Source organism: Pelodiscus sinensis, chromosome 3 (genome assembly GCF_049634645.1).
Source record: "Pelodiscus sinensis isolate JC-2024 chromosome 3, ASM4963464v1, whole genome shotgun sequence".
Lineage (NCBI taxonomy): Eukaryota > Metazoa > Chordata > Testudines > Trionychidae > Pelodiscus > Pelodiscus sinensis.
Genome location: NC_134713.1, coordinates 139,238,592 through 139,264,074, shown reverse-complemented (window position 1 = coordinate 139,264,074; position 25,483 = coordinate 139,238,592). Strand labels below are relative to the sequence as shown.

The 25,483-nt window shown below is 48.7% G+C and overlaps 2 protein-coding genes across 3 annotated transcripts; one reads left to right on the top strand and one right to left on the bottom strand.

Moving 5' to 3' along the window:
* Positions 1–804: 804 nt before the first annotated feature.
* On the bottom strand, positions 805–8,472 carry POLR1C (RNA polymerase I and III subunit C). 2 transcript variants are annotated; one of them, XM_075925020.1, is made up of 9 exons: positions 8,189–8,472; positions 7,407–7,478; positions 6,084–6,191; positions 5,080–5,212; positions 4,795–4,914; positions 4,215–4,367; positions 3,387–3,536; positions 2,735–2,851; positions 805–1,665 (listed from the first exon to the last, which is right to left on the bottom strand). In XM_075925020.1, the coding sequence occupies exons 3-9, from the start codon at positions 6,165–6,167 to the stop codon at positions 1,547–1,549; spliced, it is 876 nt and encodes a 291-aa protein (XP_075781135.1). In that variant the 5' UTR covers positions 6,168–6,191; positions 7,407–7,478; positions 8,189–8,472; the 3' UTR covers positions 805–1,546. The 2 variants fall into 2 exon arrangements, with proteins under 2 accessions (XP_075781135.1, XP_006131388.4); XM_006131326.4 differs by having other exon boundaries at positions 8,193–8,293.
* Positions 8,473–8,637: 165 nt separating this feature from the next.
* Positions 8,638–17,728, top strand: YIPF3 (Yip1 domain family member 3). Its single transcript, XM_075925019.1, has 9 exons — positions 8,638–8,838; positions 9,070–9,270; positions 9,629–9,735; positions 10,575–10,620; positions 11,424–11,516; positions 12,562–12,693; positions 13,615–13,728; positions 14,654–14,777; positions 17,272–17,728. Exons 1-9 carry the CDS (start codon positions 8,755–8,757, stop codon positions 17,391–17,393), a joined length of 1,023 nt encoding a protein of 340 aa, XP_075781134.1. The 5' UTR covers positions 8,638–8,754; the 3' UTR covers positions 17,394–17,728.
* Positions 17,729–25,483: the final 7,755 nt, after the last annotated feature.

The following is a 25,483-nucleotide window of genomic DNA, read 5'->3' as shown; positions in this document are numbered from 1 at the left end:
CAATGTCACAGCTGAGCAGATCAGTTGTGCAGCATTCCCCCTTTTAAGTAGCCCCTCTTCCAGCTGCCTTTATCTGAGAAGCAGCAAAGAGGGGAGAGGGACCAACTAGTTGACTGATAAACATTTGCTTACCAGATAGTTGACTAGTCCTTAACATACTTAGTCAATACTTTGCTAATATAAAGCTAATCTGTAAGCAAGAGACATACCCCAGCTCAGGGCTGAAGGTAAAACACTAATTGATAAAAGACCCAGGTGTAGAACAGTAATTGGTACTAGGCATTGACTCTCAATCCATTGCATTGGTCCTGGCCATAAATTTTAAACACATTCCAAAAGGATGGTAACACTAGCTTTGTTAAAAAGGATCTTGATACCTACACTGCCCACAGATACCAACTCAGTTTCAGGAAAGGATTTAAAACCATGGTGTCCATTATGTTAGCCATATTTGGCTAGTTGCAGGTAGCTAGTTTGCTATAGCAGTAGCCAGTATAGTGAAGTACAGGATTCCAGCAGTCATCAGATGCCCTGTATTATGCTCCTACTATAATAACTTTAGATGATTAAAATTTGGTTTCAGAAGTTAGCAAGTTACTATTTCAAGTTTTTTCCCCTAGGTTGGAAAAACTGGGCAGCCTTACTTTTAGTTACTTGAGTATTATACTTTCCCTCTTCATAGTTTCATTAGGTGTGGTGAAATCTGCAGTCATATTACATGCCTACATTTAGCAAGATGAGACTCCATAAGAACAGGCTAGTGTCATCTTCTAACATTCTGGAGAAGATTAAGAATGTTGAAAATCCCTTTTTTAATGTTTATTTATGGATGAGGAAGCTTGAGCTGGAACATGCACTCCTCTATAAACAGTACTTCTCCAACTGTCACAGCAGACCCCCATCTTAATACAGATGGACTTAACATCATTCTTCCCCTTGGTGATCAAATAACTACAGCAATAGCTCACACTGGATGAAAAAAGGCAAGAGGTGTATTGGCCTCAACACTCTAGCCCGCATCTTGAAGCACCAGCCCAAGTATTGTGGCACTAGCATTTTTTTTGTTAACAAATTAGTAGTAGTAAGTGATGCCTTTTCCCACTTACCCTAGCAAATCAAGCCGCTCTAAGGTTAAATTTACTTAAGTCTGACATTTAAAATAGCCTCTTATTAAGAATGCCACACAATTTGCCTTGAGCTAGAGCTGGCCCTTCTCCTTACTAAGGTTTCGGTTAGCTCTAGGACCTTTAGTAAGGCCCAGTACAAGCCTCTGCTGTGCTTTACTGGTAGTCCTCTGCTAGTGCTGCACATTCTTAGAAAAAGAGCTTTAAGATTTTGCTAACTCTTGCTAGCATGTAGCACCTCCACTTTCAGCTGTGTATATCACTCCTGAAATTTAACAGCACACTTTCATTTCTAGTGTGTCCATCTGGATAGCCCCAGTGCTTAGCAACCTTGAAGCAACACCTCCCCCTCTTTACACAGATATGTGGGCTGGAAACAATTCCTGCAAATAATCAGTCTATACTACTCAGATATGAACTGCTCAGTCCATATGGTTGGAGTCCAGCTCATCCAGGAACCGTCGACATTTCCCTATCAGCACTTTGATGGCTTCACTCATCAACACATCTGGAGGTAGGATACCTGTTGACTCCACTGAGACTGCAGAAATAGAGACAAAGGGCAAGTCAGCTATTACCCAACATAAGATCTTCCATGTTCATGAATAATTTAGATAATGAAGTGGAGAATATGTTGACAATGTTTGCAAATGACACCAGGGGAGGAGTTTTGAGCACTCTGGAGGACATGATTGAAATTCTATCAAGAGAAGTGCAAAGTACTACACTTAGGAAGGAATGCACAACTACAAAATGAGGAATAACTGGCTAGGGTTATAAAAGTTAATATTCTGAAGTGTATCAACAGGAATGTAAGAAAAGGTAACTGTCCTGCTTTACTTTGGTGAGGCCTCAGCTGCAGTGTTGTGTCTGATTTTGGGCACCACACTTCACGAAAGATATGGAGAGGCAAGAGGAGAGCAACAAAAATAAGAGGTTCAGAAAACATTAACCTGTGACCAAAAGAAAACTGGTCGTGTTTAGTTTTGAGAAAAAAAAGACCAGGGGGTGAGGGAGGGAACCATCCTCAGATATGTTAAGTGCTGTTACCGAGACAGTGATCAGTTCTTAATGTCCACTGAAGAAATAGCAGCTTAATTTGTAGCAAGAGATTTAGGTTAGATACTAGGAAAACCTAAGCGTAAGGGCAGTTCTCTCTGGAATAAGCTTCCAAAGGGATTATGGAATTTTTTTTTTTTTTTTTTTTAAGAACAGGATGAACTCTGTCAGGGATGATTTAGCTTCCTTAGTCCTTCCTCAGTGCAAGGGGCTTGACTTGATCACATTTCAATGTCCATTCCACTTTTATGATTCCATACTCCCCACCATTCTGTCTGTGACTACAAGCAGAAAGTGACCTGTACACAGTGACAAATTAATCCATTGTGGGCAACAGAACAGACACTGCAGGGTTTGTTTAGTACAGGGAGAAGTAAACAGATGCTTCCTGCCCCAAAACCAAAAGTCAAGTTCTCATGAGGCACCTGTTGTAAAATGAATGTATGAAAGTGTTGGACAAACAAGTTTAGAATAGCATGATGACAAGTTTCTGCAGGGTGAGAAGCCAAGGAATGGGCTGAATAATGCAGCAGCAGAGAAAGATTACTTACAGATGTAATGATCTCGCACTCGTGCCAGACGCACAAGGTTTTTCAGATCATCATGACGAAAGATCTCTCGGCTAAATGTATCCATCCGAGCATTGGCCACTTTTGCCACCTTCTTCCCTGCAGAAGATGGGGTATGTATTTATTTATCCCTCTCTCCACACTGGTGGACCAGCAATCTTCTCCCTGCCAGTTCCGCTCCCAAAATATACAGTTCTCCCCACCAGGCAAAGGCACTGAAGTCCTACATACAAACTACCTTACTCCCCAACACAAAGTTCAGCAAAGCATAAGCCTGAGTGGGCTGCTCCAGCTGAAAAAATATACTATGTACCCTGTTCAACATTGGGCACAGGTCCACTTGAGGCCTCAAGACTGCTGAAAAAGGCACACTCAAGAGTCCACAACAAAACCCCAAAAGAGCTAAGTGGATAGGTGAATCCTGCCCTAGCATCTCAGGGAGAGAACAGGGAGGCCTTAACCATCATATTTTACACATGACAAACCCATTCATTTGTAGAGCCCAAACCCAGAATAGAGATTTAGTACTGAGGGCCATTTGGAGAGTAGGCTAGGTTTGTAATACGCCTGGCTCTAGCCTGTACTCAGTCTCATCTCTGCAAATTCAGAACCCCTGGGATAGAGTGAAAGGTACCTTTGATATTCTGAATCTCAATAACTCCAGGGGAGAAGCACTTCTTCAGTGTCTCAGCTGCCTCACCCTCAATGGGTTGCAGCAGAGTGATTTCAGGCAGCAGCCGGTAACTAGCTGTAGCCACTGGAGAAAACTTGGCATGGTCTTTACCTGAGACAAGACATAAGACAGCTGGTGCACGTGTATTTGTCTGAGTTTCTGTAAAATCTCCCAGCGGGCTGCTATTACTATGGCTCTTCCCAGCCCAATATTCCCTAAGCAGGCCTTTCACAATGGTACAGTTGGAGGCAACAAGACATCACAACCTGTTCTGATGTTACAATGCTCCTTTGTGCAGCCAGAATGGAAGCCCAATTTATAGGTGATGGATGATAATTGCATTCAATTTAGTTTAGGGATTCCTCCTAGGATTGCTTTGGGCTACAGTAAATATGAGCAGCACCCACCTCCATTCAGTGCCCACTGATTCCCCACTACACATGGTTAAGCTCTGAACATAAAAAACAGCCAAATTGGGTGACCAAAGGTCCATCTAGTCCAATGTCCTGTCTGCCAACAGTGACCAATACCAGATGCCCCAGAGGGAGGGAATACAGCAGGTAATCCTCACATGATCCCTCTTGTCACCCACCTCCAGATAAACAGAGGCTAGGGACACCATTCCCTGAAGAGCTCCTTAATGCGTGCAATGTGAGACAGAAGAAGCTAAGAGCCAAGCCGCACTGAAGGCCACACAGCTCAGGGACCTATGACCCTGTGCCCCTACACACACTGTACCAGAGAGACTCATGTTTTCTATCTGCCAGTTCCAATGAAGTCTCGACTCACCTATGCCTTTGACACAGTGCATGAGCACATCAATTTCCTGGCCAGGCCGCAACTGGGCAATAAGGATGTCATCATGAACAGGACGCAAATCTGCATCTGCGAACAGGTCTGCTTGATTTCCCAGGGGCACCCATGTCATGTGTTTGCTGTACACTGGAGAGATTTATCACAGGCATCAGGCCAAGCCACCTGAGCACCCAGATAGATGGGGCAATACTTATGCAAGAGGCTGCTGTTCCCAGCAGGGCAGGAAAATACAATGCTGAACAGGGCTCGACAATCTATGTAATAAGCGAGTAAGATTACATCCCGGAAGACCCGGGTTCAGGTGATCTGCGCATGCGCAGAACGCCAGACAGCACGGCTGATGAGCGGGGCTTGCCGCAGCTCGGCGAGCCCTGATGATGAAATCAGATCTTGCAAAAGGGAAGTTTCATAGAAGGAAGGGGTCAGTTTTCTTCATGCCTGGGTATAGGAAGGGGAAGGGGAAGAGAATTCTCTTTCTGGTTAAGGTAGAGCTCGTTGGAGTCAAAGTCCTAATCTATTTAAGAGAATTTACTTCCAGAGCAGATGGTTTTACCTTTGTGATTAATGTAGAGCTCGTTGGGATCAGATGAATCCTTAGCAGCACGAGGATTCTGTTTGCACTTGATTTTCAGCTGGAACTGCAGTGTGTCAATTTCTGTGCCTTCCTCATCATCTACAAAGGGATGGGGAAAACAGAATGAGTCCCTGCCAGGCCATCTCTTCACTGATCAGATTCTCACTCACTCCTGGAACTGCAGATTTACTCAAACCATCTGGCACCATCAGAGCAGCATCCAATATGTCCATTTATCATAAGATCCTCTGCACAGAGTCTCACCTTGGTTCTTATATTCAAAGAGGCGTGGGTCAGCTCGGATGGGGATGAGGCCCAAGCGATGGGCCAGGATCTCATCCTGCACTATTGACGTGTTGTTGTACACAAAGACCTTCTCTACAGCTATTGTTGGCACCTGAGGGAAAAGGAGACAGGCAGTAAGTACCCCAGCCATGCACTCTTTGCTAAGCACCATTCCTTAATACCCAGCCAAAAGTTTTTTTGCTCCACCCCACCCTCTTTGGAGTAAGTCAAACTCTTGCCCTTCACAGATACCATCACCAAAGGAGGATCTAGATCAGGATCCTGTATCTTCTTCATTCCCTGCTTTTACCACTTTCCCTCTCTCTGTTTGCTGGTTCCCTCCCAATAACTGTGTTGTGTAATTGCTAATAATTTGAATGTTACCACTAACTTTAATAGGATTTAGTATTACCCATTATGAGCAGTTGTAGAACATGGCCCTATACCAGAGACATAGATCTGTGCATAGGCTCTTTAATAGCTATTAGCAGCTGGACTATACTTCTCATCCTAGAAATGCAACAATTTCTGTTTTAGCACTGGTGCTCTCTTACACAAACTCATTACATAAACTTCTAGTTTACAGGGTCAAAGACTGTACTACCTGGAGCACACTGAGTTCTGTAGTCCATGGAATATCCTCAGTGCACTTCAAGCCTATTCTCCACCTCACTGAGTTCGGAGATTCTGCCTTCTCTATACTCTTCAGTCACAATCTCACCTTTCCAAAGATCTGGGTCTCACTCCCCCCAACACTCCCAGGAGCTAGTGCCCCAGCTGGCCTGCCTTCAAACTTCTTTACCAGTTAACACAATCTAGCTTCTGGGCAGAGAAAGAGAAGGTTAGGATACATTTTTTGTCTATCGCAAAGATGCTCAACATTAGCCAGGTCTAGCAGTGAGAAAAGACATGACAGGATTTGATGGGACTAGCAACTGGGTCATGCAGCCCTGGCATGAAGATCCGGAAGCCTCTGTGGGTACCTCAGCGAGCAGGATGCGCCGGAAGGCATTAGCAATGGCTGCGTCAATCCCCACCATGTCGAATTCCAGCGTGTTCTCATCCATGTGGATCACGTCCACCCGGAAATTCTGTAGGGCACACGCAAGGGAGCAGTCACCAGGTACCAATTCACGAGGAGGGGCTCAGCCTTGTTGGCTGCTGCCAGGTGCAGAGGGGTATTGAGCAGGTGGCTAATGGCCACCTGCTATGGGGCTGCAGAGGCCAGCCACAGGAGACCCCAATGTCTCTCCCCCCCCAACCCCCGCCGCTTGCAAGGCCTTGGTCCCTCACAGGTTCCCTGCTAAGTTCCCTCTAGGGTGCATGCCTGCACAGGCGTGCACAAAGAATTTGAAGCCCGCCCACCTCTTCATCAGAGCCACTGGAAGGTAAGCTGCTGGCGGTAGGCTCTGTGGGAGACTGGAGGGATAGGGTTGCATGGTGGCTGCCCAGTTGCTCCTGGGATAGGCTGTATGGTGGGTAGCTGCCCTGTGTGCTGGTGCTGGAGCCAGCTCCAGCCCCAGCCCCAGCCCCGGTACACAGGGTAGCTACCAGCGACATAACCCACCTAAGAAGCAGCTGGGCAGCCACCATGCAGCCCTGACCATAGCTCCAGCCCTTCCCCACAGCTGAAGTTGTTGGCCACGGCAGGCCATGTGGCAGCATGGAGGGTGGCTGCTTCAGGGGCTGGGGCCTGCTCCTGACCTTCCCCAGAGCTGGAGTTGTTGCCAGGGCTGTGTAGTGGCTGCCCAGCTGCTTCCTGGGCAAGCCATATTGCAGGGGAAAGGTGGGCTGCTGAAGCTGGAGCCGGGTTGCTGGGCAGCGGTTGTTCCTGAGGCCAAGGCTGGAGCTGGGCTGTGGTGAGGCTGTTCCTGGGGCTGGGGCCCACTTCATCCCTCTTCCCACCCCCACACGTCTCTTCTCCCCTCAGAGTTCCCTACCCCTGCAACCTCCTGCCAGCCCCAGCACCTAATTCCCTGCAAACCCTGGGCACTGGCAGCAGCTTCCCTCAGCCTCAGGCAGGGACTCTCAGCCAGCCTGGGGAAGAGCAGCGAGGGGGCAGAGTCTGCCCTGGGAGCAGAGCTCAGGTCTGCATGCTGGGAGAGTCTCTTGAGAAGTATCACCACTGGTGGGGGATATGGTGACACACATCCGAACAAGTGCACGTGACCTCATTATAGGCACAGAAGACAAAACTCACTTCGCTCATGGAAGGAAAATATCTTAGAGGGAACACTGGTTCCCTGCCCCCTGCCTGCTCAGACCCCCTTTCTTCCCCCCATTAAGGGTCCCCAGTGGCTTCTTACCTGTTCGAACTTGGCTTGGTCCCAAGCGTCGTCATAGCCAGGGTAGTTGCCAGGAAAGTCCGTGGTGTGAACCTGGAGCAGAGGTGGGCAGTAATTTTTGGGGGTGGGCCACTTCATGAATGTTAGTCATGGGCTGGCTCAACCCCCCTCCGCCAGAAGGGGCAGGGCCTGGGGCAAAAGGGGAGACACTGGGGACTCGCCTCTCCCCGGAGTTGTCTGGGGCTGGAGGTTCTGAAGTAAAAACACCGCAAAGGGCTCGGGGCCCCGGCCCTGCTGCTACCACCACGTTGCCCGGCAGCCGCCCGGGCTTGCTGCGGCCATTGGAAAGGCTCGCGGCTCCGGCCCCTGCCGGGCAGTGCTGCGATCGGGAGTCCCGGGCGGCCGCCAGGCAACACGAAGCGGCAGGGCCGGGAGCTGCAGGCCCTTTAAACAGCGGCAACTTCAAGGGCTCCCGACGCTGCTGCTGCATTTGCCCGGCTACCGCATCTATTTAAAGGGCGCGCGGCTCCGGCCCCTGCCGGGGCAGCACCACAGCTCGTGAGCCCTTTGGACAGGAGCCTTCTGCCCGAGCCGCGCCTGGAAACGCGGGGTCAGGGCCACAGGGCGCGACTAGGAAGCGGCCAGACTCCCTCCCTGTCAGGGGGCCGCATCTTGCCAGCCCAGCCCCGAGCTGGAGCGAAGCAGGGGCCGCGTGCCAGGGGCAAACCGCCCCCAACCGCCGCTCACCAAGACCCGGGCGCGCGCCCGGCCCCCTCCTGCCTCGCGCGCGGCCCCCAACTCACTCACGTTGCGGACCCCGAACTCCCCCAGTATCACCCGGCTCCGCATCTCCTCCACGCCGCCGCGCGCCGCCATCTTCCTGGCGCGCCCCCAGCACGTGACACGGCCACAATCCGGCTCTTCTCTGCGCAGTCGCATTAGTGAATACCCACTGCCCTGTCACGTGATACGGACCTTTCCTTCCGCTTTGGCGGCGCCGGCGCCTTAGCCCGACTTGGTCTTCACCATATTGGGTGTGGCGTTGACCTAAGAAACAGCCACTACTGCTATCGCGGGGTTGTGGGTCTTCGCCGCTGGGTTGACGCTGTCTTGATAATAAGGCACCGCTCTCCCCAGACCCTTCTCCCAGAGGCGCCTTCATGCTCGCTCTTATGCCACAACCAAGATGGCGTCGAGACCTGGTCGCTAGTATGAGATCTCGCGAGAGCAAAGGCGCATCCACGTCCTCGGCCGAAGTTGCCGAGGCTTCTGACGTCAGTCACGTCAGTCTCCAGACTAGGCTCCCCGGAGCCCCTGCAGTGAGGCGCAGAGCGGCCGGGGGCCCCGGTGCCCCCAGCCAACGGGGAGGATGTCCGGGCCCGGGGGGGCGGCGGCGGGCGGCGGCAGGCCCGGGAGCGCCGCGGAATGGGGCGGCTTCGAGGACAATATGCAGGTGCGGGGCTGGGCAGGGAGGAGGGGGGAGCCGGGGGGGCCCTGCGGTTGTCAGCGGTGCGGGCCGCTGCTGTGCCCCCCCCCAACACAACACCCCCCCCCCGGCTCTGCGCTTCCCCGGCTTGGGAGCTAGGGTGGCGCCTGCCCTGCTGCGGGCGCCGCGGCGCTGGGACGGGCGCTCCCCGGCCCTGGCGCTGAGCCTGACTCCCCGACCCTTTGCCCTGGGGCGCAGGGAGGCGGCTCCGCTGTGATCGACATGGAGAACATGGACGACACGTCTGGCTCCAGCTTCGAGGACATGGGCGAGATGCACCAGCGCATGAAGGAGGAGGAGGAGGTGGATGCAGAAGCTGCTGCGGCAGACGAGGAGGATGGAGAGTTCCTGGGCATGAAGGGTTTTAAGGGACAGCTGGGCCGGCAAGTAGCTGACCAGGTGAGCAGAGCGCTGCAAGAGATGGGGGGCGGGCTGTGTTGCCTTCTTGTGTCTGGCTCTGACTGTAGTGAGCTATAGATGTTGAGTCCCATTTTAGGTCCAGGTAGCCATTTCCAATATGACCCTGAGCTATCTCACCTTTGGTTTCTGGGTGCTACAGCTTGAGTCCCATTCTGGGCTTGATGTCTTTTGTCCTACTTTCCCCTAGGCTTTGGATGGGATGCTGATCACTCCAAAGATGTTTAATTTTCATTCTGGTTATTTAGCCACTGGATGCTTTGGTTCCAGGAGATGCGCCTCAGAACGGCATTGCAAAGGGAATGTTTAGTCTGCTACAGTTACTGATTTCTCTCCCCAGATGTGGCAGGCAGGTAAGAGACAAGCGTCGAAGGCCTTCAATCTCTATGCCAACATTGATATTCTCAGACCTTACTTTGATGTGGAGCCCATCCAGGTTCGCAACAGGTGAGCAAACTAAGCACAGGGGCAAATGACTTAGGCCATGCAGTTATCTCAGTCTCGCATCCTCGTATGAGCAGCCCGGTCCACTACTATGGCCCCTTCATGGGGTACTGTGAAAGGCCTGTCATGTATTCCTGGTCCAGTATAACGGGGTAGAGATGCAACCTGAACAGGACAGAAGGGTCATGCCATAAAGTGAGGAGCATCTCCCACTGTTTCTCACATAATAAAGACCTGGATAGCTCCTAACTAATCCACGTCTGCTTATGGACTTGCTATGGAGATAGCCTTTGGGGGAAATTTGTCCAGGATCCTCCCTTGTTTACCCTTCATTATTCCTAAAGGGCTACCCTCAGTTCATCCTGAGATGCATGTTGTTTCATGTATAGCCTAGTGCTGCCATTCTAAGTGTAAGATACAGGGTTTGTGGAGCTGAACCAGCAGCTCCTTTAGCCTTTCATTGTTACTGCTCTTGCATACAGTGTGGGGAAAGGGCATACATAGCCCTACAAAACCTCATCTGTCCCACAAGTGCAACACTTTGCACATCTCCTTTATAATAGCCATGGTGTCACCCTGCTCTCGGGACACCAGGCAGAGAAAACTGTTTGTGCACAGGGGGATAGGATTGCAATACAAATCCTCTTCCCCTCTAAGGCACTGTTTCCAGTCTGGTGCCTGGCTGTTAGTGGGACTGGCTGGCTTTGTTGAGGGTCAGAGGGGAAGAGATATGGAGCTTTGTATCACTGATCAGGGAATGGAATACAGCATCTCCTGCTTCTTGGGTTTCTTGTTAACTTTTTCATTTCCTTCCTCACTCTTGATATTTCTGTGAGGTGCAGACTGCTGGAATCCATGATCCCCATGAAGATGATTAATTTTCCCCAGGTGAGTTCCACTGTGGAGAGCTTTTATTCTATATCCTGAGTAAATGCGCTTTAGAAAGTACAGGAGCACTTAATCGGTTGTTAAATATTTCTAACACACACATCTCTCTATCAGTAGGCTGCACACCTTTGCCTGAGGGGAGTTCAGAAATTCCAACCAGCACCAAGGGGACAATCGGGCCCTGCCCTCTACTCACATTCACCTCCAAGTTCAATGCTCTCTGAAACTGTCAGTTTGCTAAGGAATAAGCCTGTCAGCAAAGTGCTGCTGACACAGTGCTACAGACAGCTCTTGCTCACTTTGTCAAGAAGTGAATTACAGCTGTCTTGGGCCTGAAAGCAGGCTACCCTGGGCTCTGACTCAGACTCCTTTCATTTTGCCTTCCATTCTTTCTCTGCCCCCCTCTCCCAGAGTAGGGAATTAGTTAAAGCACTTTGCCATGCATGTGCCAGGGTGACTGATTATGTATGAATTGTGTGAGAGAGATGTTGTTGTATGGTGCCTCTGCTAGATTTTCTGGTTAATTCCCACTGTACCACACCCCGTCTGTACCTGTCTCTTGCAGTGGGACAAGCATGACTTTAGCTCCTGATCTGACTCAATAACTCTGTTAAGCTTCTTCCTCAAGTCTTACTTATGTGATTGTTTCTCTTTGGTAGCTATCACCAGCCTTTTGTATAATTGCTCAGGTCAGCAAGTGACCAGAGTATGAGCTAAGTCTGGGGTACTTCCCAGGTAATCTGAATGTGGTCTGGCTTTCTGCAGCACTAACCAAACCCCTCTCTTCTCTGTCACCCTTGTAGAAGATTGCAGGTGAGCTCTACGGCCCCCTTATGCTGGTCTTCACATTGGTGGCTATCCTGTTGCATGGGATGAAGACTTCAGACACTATAATTGTAAGGGAATATTTCAGTTTCAAATCAGGTTGGCACCAGGCTTTGAACTGCTGTCAGTTACATGGGGTGCTTCTATTTTGAGTGTGACTTAGAAATGCATTGGTGACAGGAACCTTGATGTGTGATAGGGCCTATTCTGGGGCTGTCTGGGAAGTGGGAAAAAGCCTATTGCAGTGGATGAACTAGCGTAGGGTGTAGTGCAGCTGGAGCATTCCAGAGATGCACCCCTGCATCAGAAATCCAGGACTGGATGGTGAGGATTGGGAGGAGCCACCCTAGCTTGGGACAGGAACAGGATGCTGTACTGGGGGTTACCAGGGAGTGGCTAGAAAGGTACCAGGGTGAGTTGTGAGTGGGATTGAGAGTGATGGAGCTGTGGAGGGGGCAGTATATTGAGGTGAGTGGGGGGCTAGGGGGGCTAAGGTGTTGGGCACTGCTGGGAGTGGGATGTGTGTGAGGGCTGTCAGGATAAGTTGGAGCTGGATGGAAAATCATTGTCAAGCTGGTCTGATCAGCCAGTTAAATTAGTTTTATGGGGCAGCACTACAAATATAGCTGGAACATACCTGTAAGCACTGCTTTTATTTAAAACTTGTAAAGATTATTGTGTGTCACCTTTGGGCTTTTTTACTGACTAAATGTGAGTTTTGGATGTACTTTGCTATTTATCTTTTATAAGCCAAACTTAAACTGAGTTATGCATGTTTTATGTTATGATACCTGTATTTATTACTGAAGTCTCATCTACTGATAGAGAAAACGTTAGGACATGGAGGCTTTCTGTGGTGATGTCACACAAGATCATCCCTAAAATCTGTCACGTGACAGAATTACCTACTTGAGGTCACTTCTGCAGGCCTCTTGTGCTATACAGTTTAGCACTGTATCACTGATCCTCCCTCTCTGGATGCTGCTAGGCAGGCATTAGCTAAACATTTGCCAAAGGCAAGGGGGAATCTGCTGGCGAGGGGGTAGCGATTGGCTTGTATCTGTTCTGTGAGATGTCTTCTCTGTCCTTTTCTTCACTGTCTTGCTCTCTCTGCAGAGGGAAGGCACGTTGATGGGCACAGCCATTGGCACTTGCTTCGGTTACTGGCTGGGCGTCTCCTCCTTCATCTATTTCCTGGCATACCTGTGCAATGCCCAGATCACAATGGTGCAGATGCTATCACTGCTGGTATGTATAGAGAAGGGTTTCCAGAGTGCACAGAACTTCAACAGGAGATGGGGGTTGGGAATGTAGCCCTTGCATAGCGGACTTTATTTTGGCTGTACTGTGTATGTATGAACAAGCTCTTCAGCTGCTTTGGGACAAGGCAGGAATTTACTTTGAGTCCCAAGCTGCTCTTCTTGCTACATGCTGCCTTGCCAGGGTTCCCTCTCTTGGGATTAGAGGAAGGGGCAGTTTCTCCAGACTGACACATTTGTTTCTTTCCTTGATTTCAATGTCCTTGGGAGTCCCATTTCCTCTAAACATAGGTTAGTTTTCTTCATCTGCAAGTCAGGCCCTTTAGGGTTATGTCCTTTAGTAGGCAACCTGCAGACCATTGGGGTTCTATGTGTGGCCCGCAAATACATTTTGATTACCGCTGCCCACCTGCAAGGTTACCAGATTCCACTGGTTTCTGTCTGCATAGTTTTTTTTTCTTACTAAAGTGACACATCTTTAAAGCAAGGCATATGACGTGAGGTGCGTGCTGATTGCATACAACTGTGTATTCCCTCCGCATGTAATCAAAGTGCTGCTACAATTCAGTTGGCACACCCTGCAAATTTTAGGTACACAAGCCCAGTTAGCAAAACTGTCCTATCCCAGGAAGCCGTCTTGGTTACTACAATCCTGCAGCCCACTCACTAGCCTAGATTGCTCATTGCTGCCCTACAGTTATACACACCTCCAGCATGCCCCAGCATTCTGGAATAGGAAGCCATACTTCCAGCCAGCACAGTAACCACAGCTGATTGCTAGTTGGCTGCTGCATCTCTCTAGTGTATATGCAGGTAGAGAAGCTTTGGGATGTTCAGAACGAGCTGCCACTGATCATATCCAGCCTCCATTCAGGGCTGCCACTCACCACACATTTTCTTTTCCTTTCAGGGCTATGGTCTCTTTGGACACTGCGTCACCCTGTTTGTTACCTATAACATCCACTTCCACTCCCTATTTTATATCTGCTGGCTGGGGATCGGTGGCCTCTCCACACTACGGATGGTAAGGGATGGACAGCAGAGCAGAGGCTTTCTGCTAAGCAGGTTTGAGAGCTGTAACTTTGCAGAGATATACACTTGCTGTCACACCTCCCTGAGGGTAGTAGCTAATGTCGGAGTCTCACTAGGCTGCTGGGAGCCCCACTACAAGTGGAACTAGAGGAGATAGATATGGGATGTGCTTTCTGCTCTGCAGGACTGGCAATAATTCCCATCACAACTGAGTGGGAGGTCGTGGGAAGCGGCCTGACTTTCCCTTGTAGTGGGGCAGCATGATAGGGAGTCCTGGAGGTCCATGCCCATTCCCTTGGATCTAGCAAGGGATATATTGGATCCCTGCTGCAATCAGGCCTCCTGCTATTCTGCCTGAAGAGGGGCTGAGGGATCAGCAAGCTCTTACAGCTTGTCCAATCTCCCATGTGCATCTCCTGCACTGGATTCAGAAATTAGAGGCGAGGGCTGTGGGGATTTTTTCTCTTAAGCCGGGGCTACTCAACATTGGAAGCCCCGAGGGCCACAATGATACCTCATAACACATGCTGAGGGCTGTAACTTAAGTGTGGTTGCATATGCATGCAAATATATATGCAAATAGTTTCACACTGATGGGCATGAATACAAAGATTAAGACAAGACTACACAACACACAGGCCCCATTTAAGTCAGTTCTGCTGATATTAATAAATTGCAATATTTACCCAATTTCCACCCATATGACAGCACCTTTAATGAGCAATGACAGTCCAGAAATTTAACTACTAAAACGCATCTCAACAGAAGACCGTTGTATTGACTACTTTTTTTGTTTTGGCTCCCACCTGTGGGCCACATGTTGAGCCCTGCGTAAACCCAAACCACACCGAAGGCCACATATAGCCCGTGAGCCACATGTTGAGTAGCCCTGTCTTAAGGCCATGTCTTTTTCCTAGGTTGCTGTGCTGGTGTCACGCACAGTGGGACATACCCAGCGGCTCATCCTGTGTGGAACCCTGGCTGCTCTGCATATGCTTTTCCTCCTTTATCTGCACTTTGCCTATCACAAGGTGGTGGAAGGTAAGCTGGTCAGGAAGGCAACAGCTCTTTAGTCTTGGGGTTACTGACTGGACACCTTGGGGCCCTGCTTTCTCTTCTTCCCAACTTGTAGCCTGGTTCTGGGCCTGGTAACATAGGAATTGCTGTATAGGATCAGATTGGAGATTCATCTCCTCTAGTATCTGGTCTGTGCCAGTGGCCAATACCAGATGCTCCAGAGAAGGGCCTAACATGGGGTGGGTAAAATATGGCCTGTGGCCCAGCGGGAGCCTCAGGCAGACTCCCTGCCTTCAATTCCCTGTACACCACAAAGTGTGGGGGGGTGGAGGGGAGGGAGGGAGGAGCATGTGCTCTCTGCATGCTGGGGAGAAGAGGATTCCATGTGTTGCCCCCACCCCAGCAGATGTATACAGCACAAGATGCATTTAGGTAAGCGCCTCTTAGTCAGTCTACACCTGACATCCCAGCCCCTCCTTTCCCCCAAACCTCTGCTCCTATCCTGCACCTCAATCCCATGCCCCAGGTCACAGACCGTGCACTACCTTCCTGCACCCCTTCTCCATGTCAGCATCCTCTCCTGTACCCCAATCCCTTGCCCCTGGTCACAACACAAACACCTGCACACTCTCCTCCTCCAGGTCAGAATCCTCACTTGCACCCATCCCCTGCCCCAGGTCACACCCCCTCCTTCACCCAAACTCCCTCCCAGGGTCAACACCCCCTCCTTCATCCCAAATCCCTTTGTCCTGAGCATCCTTCTGCACCCAACTTCCTTCCCAGAACCCACACGTCCTCCATTAATATCATGTAAAAGTGTGGCCCTTGACCACTTCCCAAATTCTTGGAGTAGCCCCCCCCCCCCATCAAAAATTCTCTCACCCCAGTCTAAGATTAGCAGTAGTCAGATGTGGGATAATCTGCTTCCTACATTAGGTCTCATTCTAATAGCTAGAGCCTAACAAAAGTCGGTATCTGTGGGGAGTGTGGGTACCAAGATCCTTTTTAACAAGCTGGTGTTATCACCTTTTTGGAATGTGCTTTTAACTTATGTCTAGTACCAATTACTGTTTTACAGCCAGTACTAGGGATGTGAATGACTAGTTGACTATCTGATAAGCAAATGCTTTATCAGTCAACATTCTAGTTGACTAGTCACTTTTCACCTGCTCCCCCACTTGCTTCCTCTATCAGAAAAAAGCAGCAAGGAGGGAGGGAGAAGAGTGTGCTTCAAAGTGGCTGTGCTGTGTGGATCCCAGGGCCAAACCCCAGGCTCTACATCGCACTGCTGCTTTGAAATGCCGCATGCAGCCCAGGGCCAGCGGGGTGTACCCAACTGTCACCAGGGTGCACAGGGTTTCAAAGCAGCAGTGCCATGTGAGCTCGGGGTCAGCTGGGGACTCCTCCGCTGATATTGGGCTCTGTGCGGTATTTCAAAGTGGCAACCCTGGGGCTGTTGCTACACTTCAAAGGTGGAGGCGCCCTTATTAGCCAGGTAATCTAAATTTAACGTCCCTAGCCAGTACCTAATACCAGTTGCTGTTCTACACCTGAGTCTATTACCAATTAGTGTTTTACACAACTTGGCACAAACAAGGCTGAGAATGCGAGCAGGGGCCTGCCTCTTGCTCACAGCTTAATTTTATATTAGCAAGCTTTTGACTATATTAGTTTTATATTAGCAAGTTAGCCCTCAAACCAGGCCTGTGCTACATAGTCTTTTGTTTCAGGCCTTCCTTTTACTGCAGTGATCAGAACAGTATACAGTATTCTAGATGCAGCCCCATTATTGACCCTTATAGAATAGTCTAACATTTTTTTGGAAGTCAGCACTGTCCTGTCATGGCTCTAGTCTCTCTGTCAGAGCAAAGGTTCCAAGCTGCTGGTGTGAGACTCACCTGTTGGGAAGAACATCTTCCAAAGGATTCTCCTTGCTTCCAGGAGCAATCACTTGCATTACTGGAGTTACAGGCAGGCCTGAGTCTGCACCTCTGTTCCCTGCCACACCAGGTCCATATCTGTACTGCAGAGTGATACAATGCCACACTCCCTCACCAGCTACAACTCCAGCTGTGAAGTCTATATGCGCACACAAGGATGAAAAGCAACATGAGATCTGTGGCACTGTCTTAGGGGGACAACTAAAGTCAAAGGGAGAGGGCTCTCTCAGGCTGAGGTTGTCTTGGGAGTCTCTCAGGAGAGCAGCATTTACTAGCTGTGACACTAGGATAGACAGCCTCAAGGCGAAGGGCTCTGTATTCCACTCTTTTTGAGACACCAGCACCCTGCCCTACTGCAGAGGTGACAGGCTGATGCGTGCAGCTGTTTGGCCATAGAACTCAGGGCTTGTACTGGAAGTGTTCCCATTTGTATGAACCTAAAGGCTGCCTGTCCTGGAACCCCTGCCTCCAGCTTAGATGTGCAACACCTCTGAGCATGTGCCCCATCTGCCTGGCCAGAGTGAAATAGAAACACTGTACCTTAGGATCTAACTCTCACTTTTTACCCTTCCTCACAGGAATCCTGGACACATTGGAAAGACCCAACATCCCCCCCTTTCAGAGAGTGGCCAGAGACATCCCTGTTGTTTCCTCTATTGTATTGAACACAACGGCCAAAGCCATTGCCTTGTCCCAGTAGCCTCATGGACTCTGACTCACTGCCCTCACCTCTTCTGGGGCTATTAGGTCATAACACCTGCAACTATTGGGGGGGGGGAAAGGACTTGGTTTCTTTGTACCTCTTTTGGGGAGAAGAGTGCAGGGCTCCCCATCGCGTCTCAAGGGAAATCAGCTCTTGCCAGTCTGCATCTGTACTGGTCAGAACTGTCCTCACAACCTTGTGCACACTTAGCTGGGATTCTACAACTCTGTTATTCCCTCCCCACTCCTTTGGCTTGCTTTTGTAATGCCCAGCCTATGTGCTGTGCTCCCCTCCTGAAGAGGGAGGAATTAAATGGATGTTGGTGCTGAGTATGTCTTGTGTTAGAACCTGCTCCTACAGGGGAGAAGAGGAAGAACTTTGTTGGGTCCCATCTAATCTTTCCTTTTCCCTCCTAGAGCCAAATGGGATTATACGTTGCAGTCCATTCCCTAGGCCTTTGTCCAGTCCGTTTTTAAATTGCTATGCGAGGGGGGCTTCTCTTGAGCAAATATTCAACTCAAAAGGCCCTTCACATTAGCAGAGGAGCCCTGATAATCAGCTGGAACATTGCACGAATGAGCTGAACCCTGTTCCTCCTTTATATGCCCCACAAACAATTCCTCTCCAGATCTAGTCAGATCTCACCCTGCTTCCTCTCTTGCTGCTGTTTGTCAAAGCCAGACTGACCAAGCTGTTTCAGTCTTAGCCCTGAAATGTGGTCCCTCCACGACTGTTCTGTTTCTATCCTCTCACCCACTGTGCTTTGTTTTATGGAATAGGGGTCCCCACCACCACCTGTGACTGCTCATCACCTTTGGCACAGATGCTTATTTACCTTCTAGATTAACCTAATAGGGGATGGAGCAGAGAGAGTACACTTATAAAGTTTCCTGATGATACAAAGCTGGGAGAAGTTGCAAGCAGTTTGGAGAACAAGATCAGAATTCAAAGTGATGTTGGCAAACAGGAGAAAATCTGAATTAGTGACAAATGCAAAGTACAACAGTTAGGAAGAATTAATCAGTCGCACAAATACAAAATGGGAAACGATAGCCAGGAAGAAAAGAATGTGCATTGTAGGAAATCACATTAAATGAATCAGTGTAATGTTACAATATTACTGTTAGTATTTCCCAGATTTTTTTTTGTAAGCGAGTAATGAAAAGGAATTCTACCAGTGCTCCAGTTGAAGTCTTGTATCAAGTTCTGGGCATTACACTTTGGGCAGATGTGGACAAAATGCAGAAAGTCTAGAGGAGAGCAATAAAACTGATTGAAGATAATTACTTACGAGGCAAGATTGGGAAAAAAATGGTTTACTTTGTAGTAGGCTGTCGGGAGACCTAAGTTTCCTTCAAGTTTGAAAAAGGTTGTGACAAAGGAAGGTGATATTCTCTTTAACTACTGATGACGGGGGTTAGACGCAATAGCCTTAAATTGTAGCAAGGAAAATTTTAGACTTTAAGAAAAAGTCTAAGAAAACCCCACTATTGTGAGGTTAATTAAGCAGTGGAATAAGTTACCTAGAGAGGCTGTAGAATCACTGTCACTGGAGATTTTTAAGAACTGGTTAGACAACTGACAGAGATGGTCTAGACAACACTAAGTCCTGCTTCAGCACAGAAGACTGGACTAGATGACCTAATCCTTCCAATCCTGCATTGCTGTGATTTTTGGTAGTAAGTGCCAGTTACTTACTCTGTCTCCTAGCTGTGGACATTGGGTTTCATTTCTGGCTCAGTGGAGGGGTTCCCTACTCCCCAGCATGCTTCATGAATTGTTTGCCCTCTGCCATCCAGCCTCTTCATTCCAAAGCCCAAGTAGTATTTCCCCAAAGTGCTTTTAAGCAGATCTGTCAGGCCTGCTGCACTCCATTTGCACTACTCTGATACTACCAGGGGAGCAGAGGCCACTCACGAGTCCCCTGTAGGGAGCATATAGCAGATGTATTCAGCTCATAGGCCTTCTGCTGCAGGGGCTATGGCAAGGTGCAGAGGAGCAGCTCAAAGTAGTCCTATCTACTGGCCAATCATCTGGCAGTCATATGCAGCTAGTGCAAATGAGAGCAGTCTCAATGCTATTCTAACTTGTAGGTGTAGGTGTAGCTGGTTCGTGGCTCTCAGCTTCCCTCCCGCACCTTCTCAAAGACTGCTAGGTTACTTTCTGTAAAAGAAGATCCCTGTTTCATATAATCTCCCCTAGGCTCAAGTAAGTGCTTGAATAGTACTAACTAGGTACTGCCACCTAGGGTTGCCAGATGGTTTCAATAAAAATACCGGACACACTTGACATTACATCACAATCTACATTATATCTTATTTAGAAAATACCGGACATTTATATTTTTTCAATTTGTTTCCCAAACAGAAAGCTCAAATACTGGACTGTCCGGTTCAAAACCAAACACCTGGCAACTCTACTGCCACCATGAGTGATAACAAGCTGAGGAAAGTGTGGGAATTATTTTACAGTATGGTAGTTATAACACTCACCTAGAACTGGGGAGACCCTGTGCCAGTATTTTTGAAAAAACAGCAGCTTCAGCAGGAAAGTCTGGTAGTCGTCTTGTAGCACCCATTCTAGATGAGTGCACGTAGGCTCCCGATCTGCCTCATTTCCATTCCCTCTTCCTGGTGTCCCTATGCAGGAGCTGCACAAGTTTCTACTCCTCTTACACCCTGGCTGGGTGTTATTGATTTGACTTGGGAGAGTAGTTAAGTCAAAGATCCTCTAAATATGCCCTTCCTCAAACTCCTCTCCGAGACAGCTTTATAAACAGTCCTCAGAAAAATCAATAAACCACAGATTTAATCTCTCTTTATCAAGTGATAGTCCCCTGGGCTCGGGCTCGGGCTCAGCTCCCTTTCCTAAGCTCAGAATTATCTTTCTTTCCCAGCCCAAGCTGCCATCTTCCTCAAGGCACTCCTTGCTGGTACTTCCTGTTTCCTGCCATTCTTAACAACAACCTGATTTTATATTGGGTACGAATGAGCACTATTGACTTTATTAGGAGGTACTTAACTGGCCATGGGTCCAGTGAGTGTCCTAAGGGGCTCATTCCAACTATGATAAGGAGTGAGCGAGAGAGAAGAGCCACATCAGATTATCCCATAGCCTGATGACCAGGGACTGCTCCTGTATTGTGGGAGAACTCCATTCAGCCCCTTCTCTACAGCAGGAAGAGGGCAAAACTGAACCAGGATCTTCCCCCAAGCCAAATGTGGGCCCTAAAGACCAAGTTCTAGAGATTTTTTTCCTTTTCCCACCAGGCCATTTTGAGACTCTTTATTTCAAAAAAGGAAGGGAGGTTAGAATGTTGAGTTGGGTCAAAAATTAAACTTTTGATATTTCCAAAACATTTTGGTTTTGTTTTGGTTGAAACTATTTGCTGAATGCACATTTCATGATGACCAAACCTCACACTTTTTAATGAATAAACTATTTGATAAACAATTTTTGCTTAGCTCTGCTTCTTAGTCACTTGTCTCTATATGTTGCTTGGTAACTTTCCACTCTCCAAACCCTCTCCCTGCAGACCAATGTGCTCAAACTAGTTTCCCAACCCTCTGGCAACCTCTTTCACAAAATTATTGTATGATCAGACTACAGTGAGTCTATTCCTGTTCTTCCTGAATGCTCATTCTTCCAACACCAAATGGAGCAGATACAGCATCACTGACTTGGAGATGGGGAAGGAGAGACAGACAGCCCTAGGCCACTGGGGTGATTACAGCCCAGCTCATCCCAAAAGTCATTTCCCTCTGCTACCTGGCCCATAGACACAAGCTAAATCTACACAGGCTGGTTATTGCACAAGTACGGCCGTTCTTGCGCAAGAATCCGCAGAGCGTCTACACTGCCCACCGCTCTTGCGCAAGAAAATGTACAGTACAGCATGGTAAGAGATGACTCCTTGTGCAAGAACTATGCTCTTTTCCAACAGGTGTAAGCTCTCTTGTGGTGGCACTCTTGCATAAGAGGGCAGTGTGGACGCTCAGCAGGGATTTCTTGTGCAAGAAAGCCCTATGGCTAAAATGGCTATCAGAGCTCTCTTGCACAAGAGAGAGTCCACACTGCCATGGATGCTCTTGCACAGAAGCACATCTTGCACATGGCAGTGTGGATGTTTTCTTGTGTAACCTTTGCGCAGGATGTTCTTGCACAATAAGCCACCAGTGTAGACATAGCCACAAGGTTCTCACTAGGGATGTGAACGGTTAAATGGTAAGCCTCACCCACAGGTAAGCTTTATTGGTTCTGGTTAACCAGTAGAGGCTGGAACAGTTCCCCACCCACCCCAGTTCTCAAGGGCCCACTGCAGGTAGGTGCTACTCTGACTGGTTGTCCAGAGCAGCTCTTGTCTGTGGTGGGTGCGGCACAGCCCCCTACGGCAGGTAGAGTTTGCTCCTACCAGCCAGCAGGAGCAGCCTTTGTTTGCAAGCAGGAGAGGGGCTGCTCCAGCCAGGCCATGGAGGATAGGGAGACTGCTTCAGCCCCCACTGTAATCAGTTAACTGGTTAAACATAATGTTTAATTGGTTAGCCAATTAAATGGGATTTTACATCCCTAGCTTCTACCTGCACTTCTTGCTAGGCCAGGTTCCATTACAACTGGGTCTGCTGGTCTCCCAACACAGGGATAAAGCACTCTGTCTCTGCTTCCACCCATAGAGATGGTCCATCCAGCTCAGGCCCACCGACTGGGTCCTAGCCAATTCCCTCAGGGTCACTGGAAGCACAGTGCATGTTGGTATGCAGGACTGTGGAGAGTGCCACACCCGAGTCTGGGATTAAACTCAGAGCCTGGCATAAGGTCTTACCCTCACACCCCCTGCTATCCTTGCTGCTAAGAGCTGCAGTGTAGCTTCATTCCTTTTTCCAGAACCAGTTTGTTCTACAAGCCCAAGTGTGAGTGTACAGTGGTATTTTCTGCCCAGTAGGATTTTATATTCTGCTGAACTGTAGATAGAGGTCAGCCAGTCATTTTGCATAAGAAAGAGTAATGTATCCTCTGCAGCGTAAGTCCCTTCCCTATGGCTCTCTAAATCTGATCTGGGGCCTGGATTAGGACCTGATTAGCAACCAGGCCTTCTTACCTAATGTATTGGCTGTTTTCACAGACAATGATGCAAACACCCAGGCTACATCTACATTGGCCCCTTCTCCGGAAGAGGCATGTTAATTTCCAACTTCAGAATAGGGAAATCCGTGGGGGATTTAAATAAACATGGCCGCCGCTTTTTTTCCGGCTTGGGGAAAAGCCGGAAAAAAGCGTCTAGACTGGCGCGATCCTCCGGAATAAAGCCCTTTTCCGGAGGATCTCTTATTCCTACTTCAAAGTAGGAATAAGAGATCCTCCGGAAAAGGGCTTTATTCCGGAGGATCGCGCCAGTCTAGACGCTTTTTTCCGGCTTTTCCCCAAGCCGGAAAAAAAGCGGCGGCCATGTTTATTTAAATCCCACCGGGGATATTTAAATCCCCCGCGGATTTCCCTATTCTGAAGTTGGAAATTAACATGCCTCTTCCGGAGAAGGGGTCAATGTAGACGTAGCCCCAGGCAGTGTCTACATTGGCACCCTTTTCCGGAAAAGGGATGCTAATGAGACAAGTCGGAATTGCAAATGCCGTGGGGGATTTAAATATCCCCCGTGGCATTTGTATGAACATGGCTGCCGCTTTTTTCCGGCTCAGGGCTTTGCCGGAGAAAAGCGCCAGCCTAGACGGGATCTTTCAGAAAATAAAGCCTTTTCCGGAAGATCCCTTATTCCTCTTAAAATCAGGAATAAGGGATCTTCCGGAAAAAGCTTTATTTTCCAAAAGATCCCACCTAGACTGGTGCTTTTCTCCGGCAAAGCCCCGAGCCAGAAAAAAGCGGCAGCCATGTTCATGCAAATGCCACGGGGGATATTTAAATCCCCCGCGGCATTGGCAATTCCGACTTGTCTCATTAGTATCCCTTTTCCGGAAAAGGGTGCCAATGTAGACACAGCCCCAGTCTATGACTACACTGTAGGCTTTTTGCGCAAGAACAGTTGTTCTTGCGCAAAAACTTGAGGAGTGCCTACACGGCACACGCATTCGTGTGCAAGTAAATTTACAGTAAGGCGTCAGAACAGAGGGCTTCTTGCGCAAAAGTTATTCCTCTCCCCACAAGAAATAAGCCCTCTTGCGCAAGAGCTCTTGTGCAAGAAGGCAGTGTGGATGGGCAACGGGTTTCTTGCGCAAGAAATCCCTATGGCTAAAATGGCCATCAGAGCTTTTTTGCACAAGAGAGCATCCACACTGCCATGGACGCTCTTGTACAAAAGCACATCTCTTGTGCAAAATCACATGGCATTGTGGATGCACTCTTGCGCAAAACAGTTTTTGCCAAAAAGCCTGCAGTGTGAACGTAGCCCCAGAGTATGTCTCGGGGGCTCTCCTCCCACAGCCACTCTAATAATAAAGAGAGTTTCCTTTTATTGGAACATGAGTAATTGGTGCTTGGAAGTAATTATGAGGGAGAATGCAACATGTCCCTTTCAACCTGTATTGGCCAGAGGCACTGAAAGATGACCTGGCTGGCTATCTAACCATCCTTTCCACTGGAGCTACTGTGTATCTGTCTGGGCTGTGATGACACACGGCTGTTCTACACAGCCAAGGGCCTAATTCTCACTCAGACACCTAATCTGCACACACAGGAGATTCTGCAACTCCCTGTTAGCAAAACATCACCTTTACTAGCACTAGACACCTGGATGCAGGGAGCCAGTGCTGGCATCACAATGGCCCCTCTCCTGTTCCAGGGGCCATGCAGTTACTTCTCCACAAACCCACTTTTTGCTTCAGTGAATCTTCTTACCTGGGTTTTTGAACCTTTTGGTCCCCCATCAACTCTCTCCATCACTATCCCACCTGCTGTGATATGGGGAGACAGATATTCACCTATCTCTATAAAGTGGTGGCAGGAAAGTGTTAGAAAACAGCTAAGGATTATTCAGGCACCTTCACAGAAAATTAGGTGCTGAAGTCAAAGTCTTGGACTTGTCACCTGAGCCCAGATACTTATCTGCCTTGTTCTGCTGCGTACCTGTATGCTCCCTTGTGCCACCACATGAAATGCAAATCCTGGCTCAAGTGACCCCTTCTCCATTCCATAGTGAAAAGCTGAATGGCTATTTAACATGCTCCCTGGCATCCTATTTCTCCTTCAATTTCCATCTTCTCTCTTCCCCCACCCCCATGCTTGATGCCCAGGAGCCTGGTTTTGCTTTCTTAGTTACTTATTAGATGGGATTTTGCTTCAGGGTTTCTATCTACAGCACCCAATCCTTTTCCTTAGCTGATTAGCTCTTTATAGAAAGCTGCCTATGTATGCAGTTTCCACATCACTCGCTGGCTGCTTTTGGTGAAATCTAGCCCTAGTCTCTCTGCTTCCTGTTTCCTACCACCTGCAAAATTCTCTTAGAAACCTGAGCTTTGAGTTTCCCCACTTCCCTCACATCTGCAGCCTGGGGAGCACTGTGAATGGAAGATGGTCAGGCCCCCTTTACCTATATTGGTCGTACTTAGTTCATTAATTTCATGGGAGTGGGCCAGAAAAGTCCTGTGCAGTGAGTGCTGCTGAGATATGCAAAGCTGGGACACTTCCCAACCTCCTTCTCTCCTTCATACTAGCTGCCTCCCTGCACTGAGCAAGGCACATGACCAATAGTCTGCACTAATTGAGACTGTGAGCCCTGAGGGCACTAGTGTACATCAAAGAAATTCCCAGGTCTCTGCTCTGTCAGATCATTTCCTGACGAGCTTTCATTCACTTCCTTTGCCAAAGAAAGGACAGAGAGGGTTGGAGGGTGGGGAACCTACCTGACCACCTTCATTGATACAATGTTTTCAAGAATCCTTCCTTCCACACTCACACACTATTTCTCCTCCTCTTCCAGAGAAACTTTCCTGGACTCTACAATCCCTGCTCATTTCCCTGCTTCAGCCAAGGGTCTGCTAGTCCCATGATACCTTAGGTTATCTCCTTAGCCTTTGAAATCCATGCAACTCTGTTATATGTCACTGAGCAGAAGAGAATGTGCTATTTCCTTCTCAAGCCTT

What these genes read in the sequence shown, in the direction of transcription:
- YIPF3 (XM_075925019.1), top strand. Translation starts at nt 8,755, where the DNA reads ATGTCCGGGCCCGGGGGGGCGGCGGCGGGCGGCGGCAGGCCCGGGAGC. An exon ending in GCCGGCAAGTAGCTGACCAG is followed by an intron (nt 9,271 to 9,628) that starts GTGAGCAGAGCG and finishes TTCTCTCCCCAG; the next exon opens with ATGTGGCAGGCAGGTAAGAG. An exon ending in AGATGATTAATTTTCCCCAG is followed by an intron (nt 10,621 to 11,423) that starts GTGAGTTCCACT and finishes TCACCCTTGTAG; the next exon opens with AAGATTGCAGGTGAGCTCTA.
- POLR1C (XM_006131326.4), bottom strand. Translation starts at nt 8,261, where the DNA reads ATGGCGGCGCGCGGCGGCGTGGAGGAGATGCGGAGCCGGGTGATACTG. An exon ending in GGGAGTTCGGGGTCCGCAAC is followed by an intron (nt 7,479 to 8,192) that starts GTGAGTGAGTTG and finishes CCTCTGCTCCAG; the next exon opens with GTTCACACCACGGACTTTCC. An exon ending in GCTCTACATTAATCACAAAG is followed by an intron (nt 4,368 to 4,794) that starts GTAAAACCATCT and finishes AAATCTCTCCAG; the next exon opens with TGTACAGCAAACACATGACA.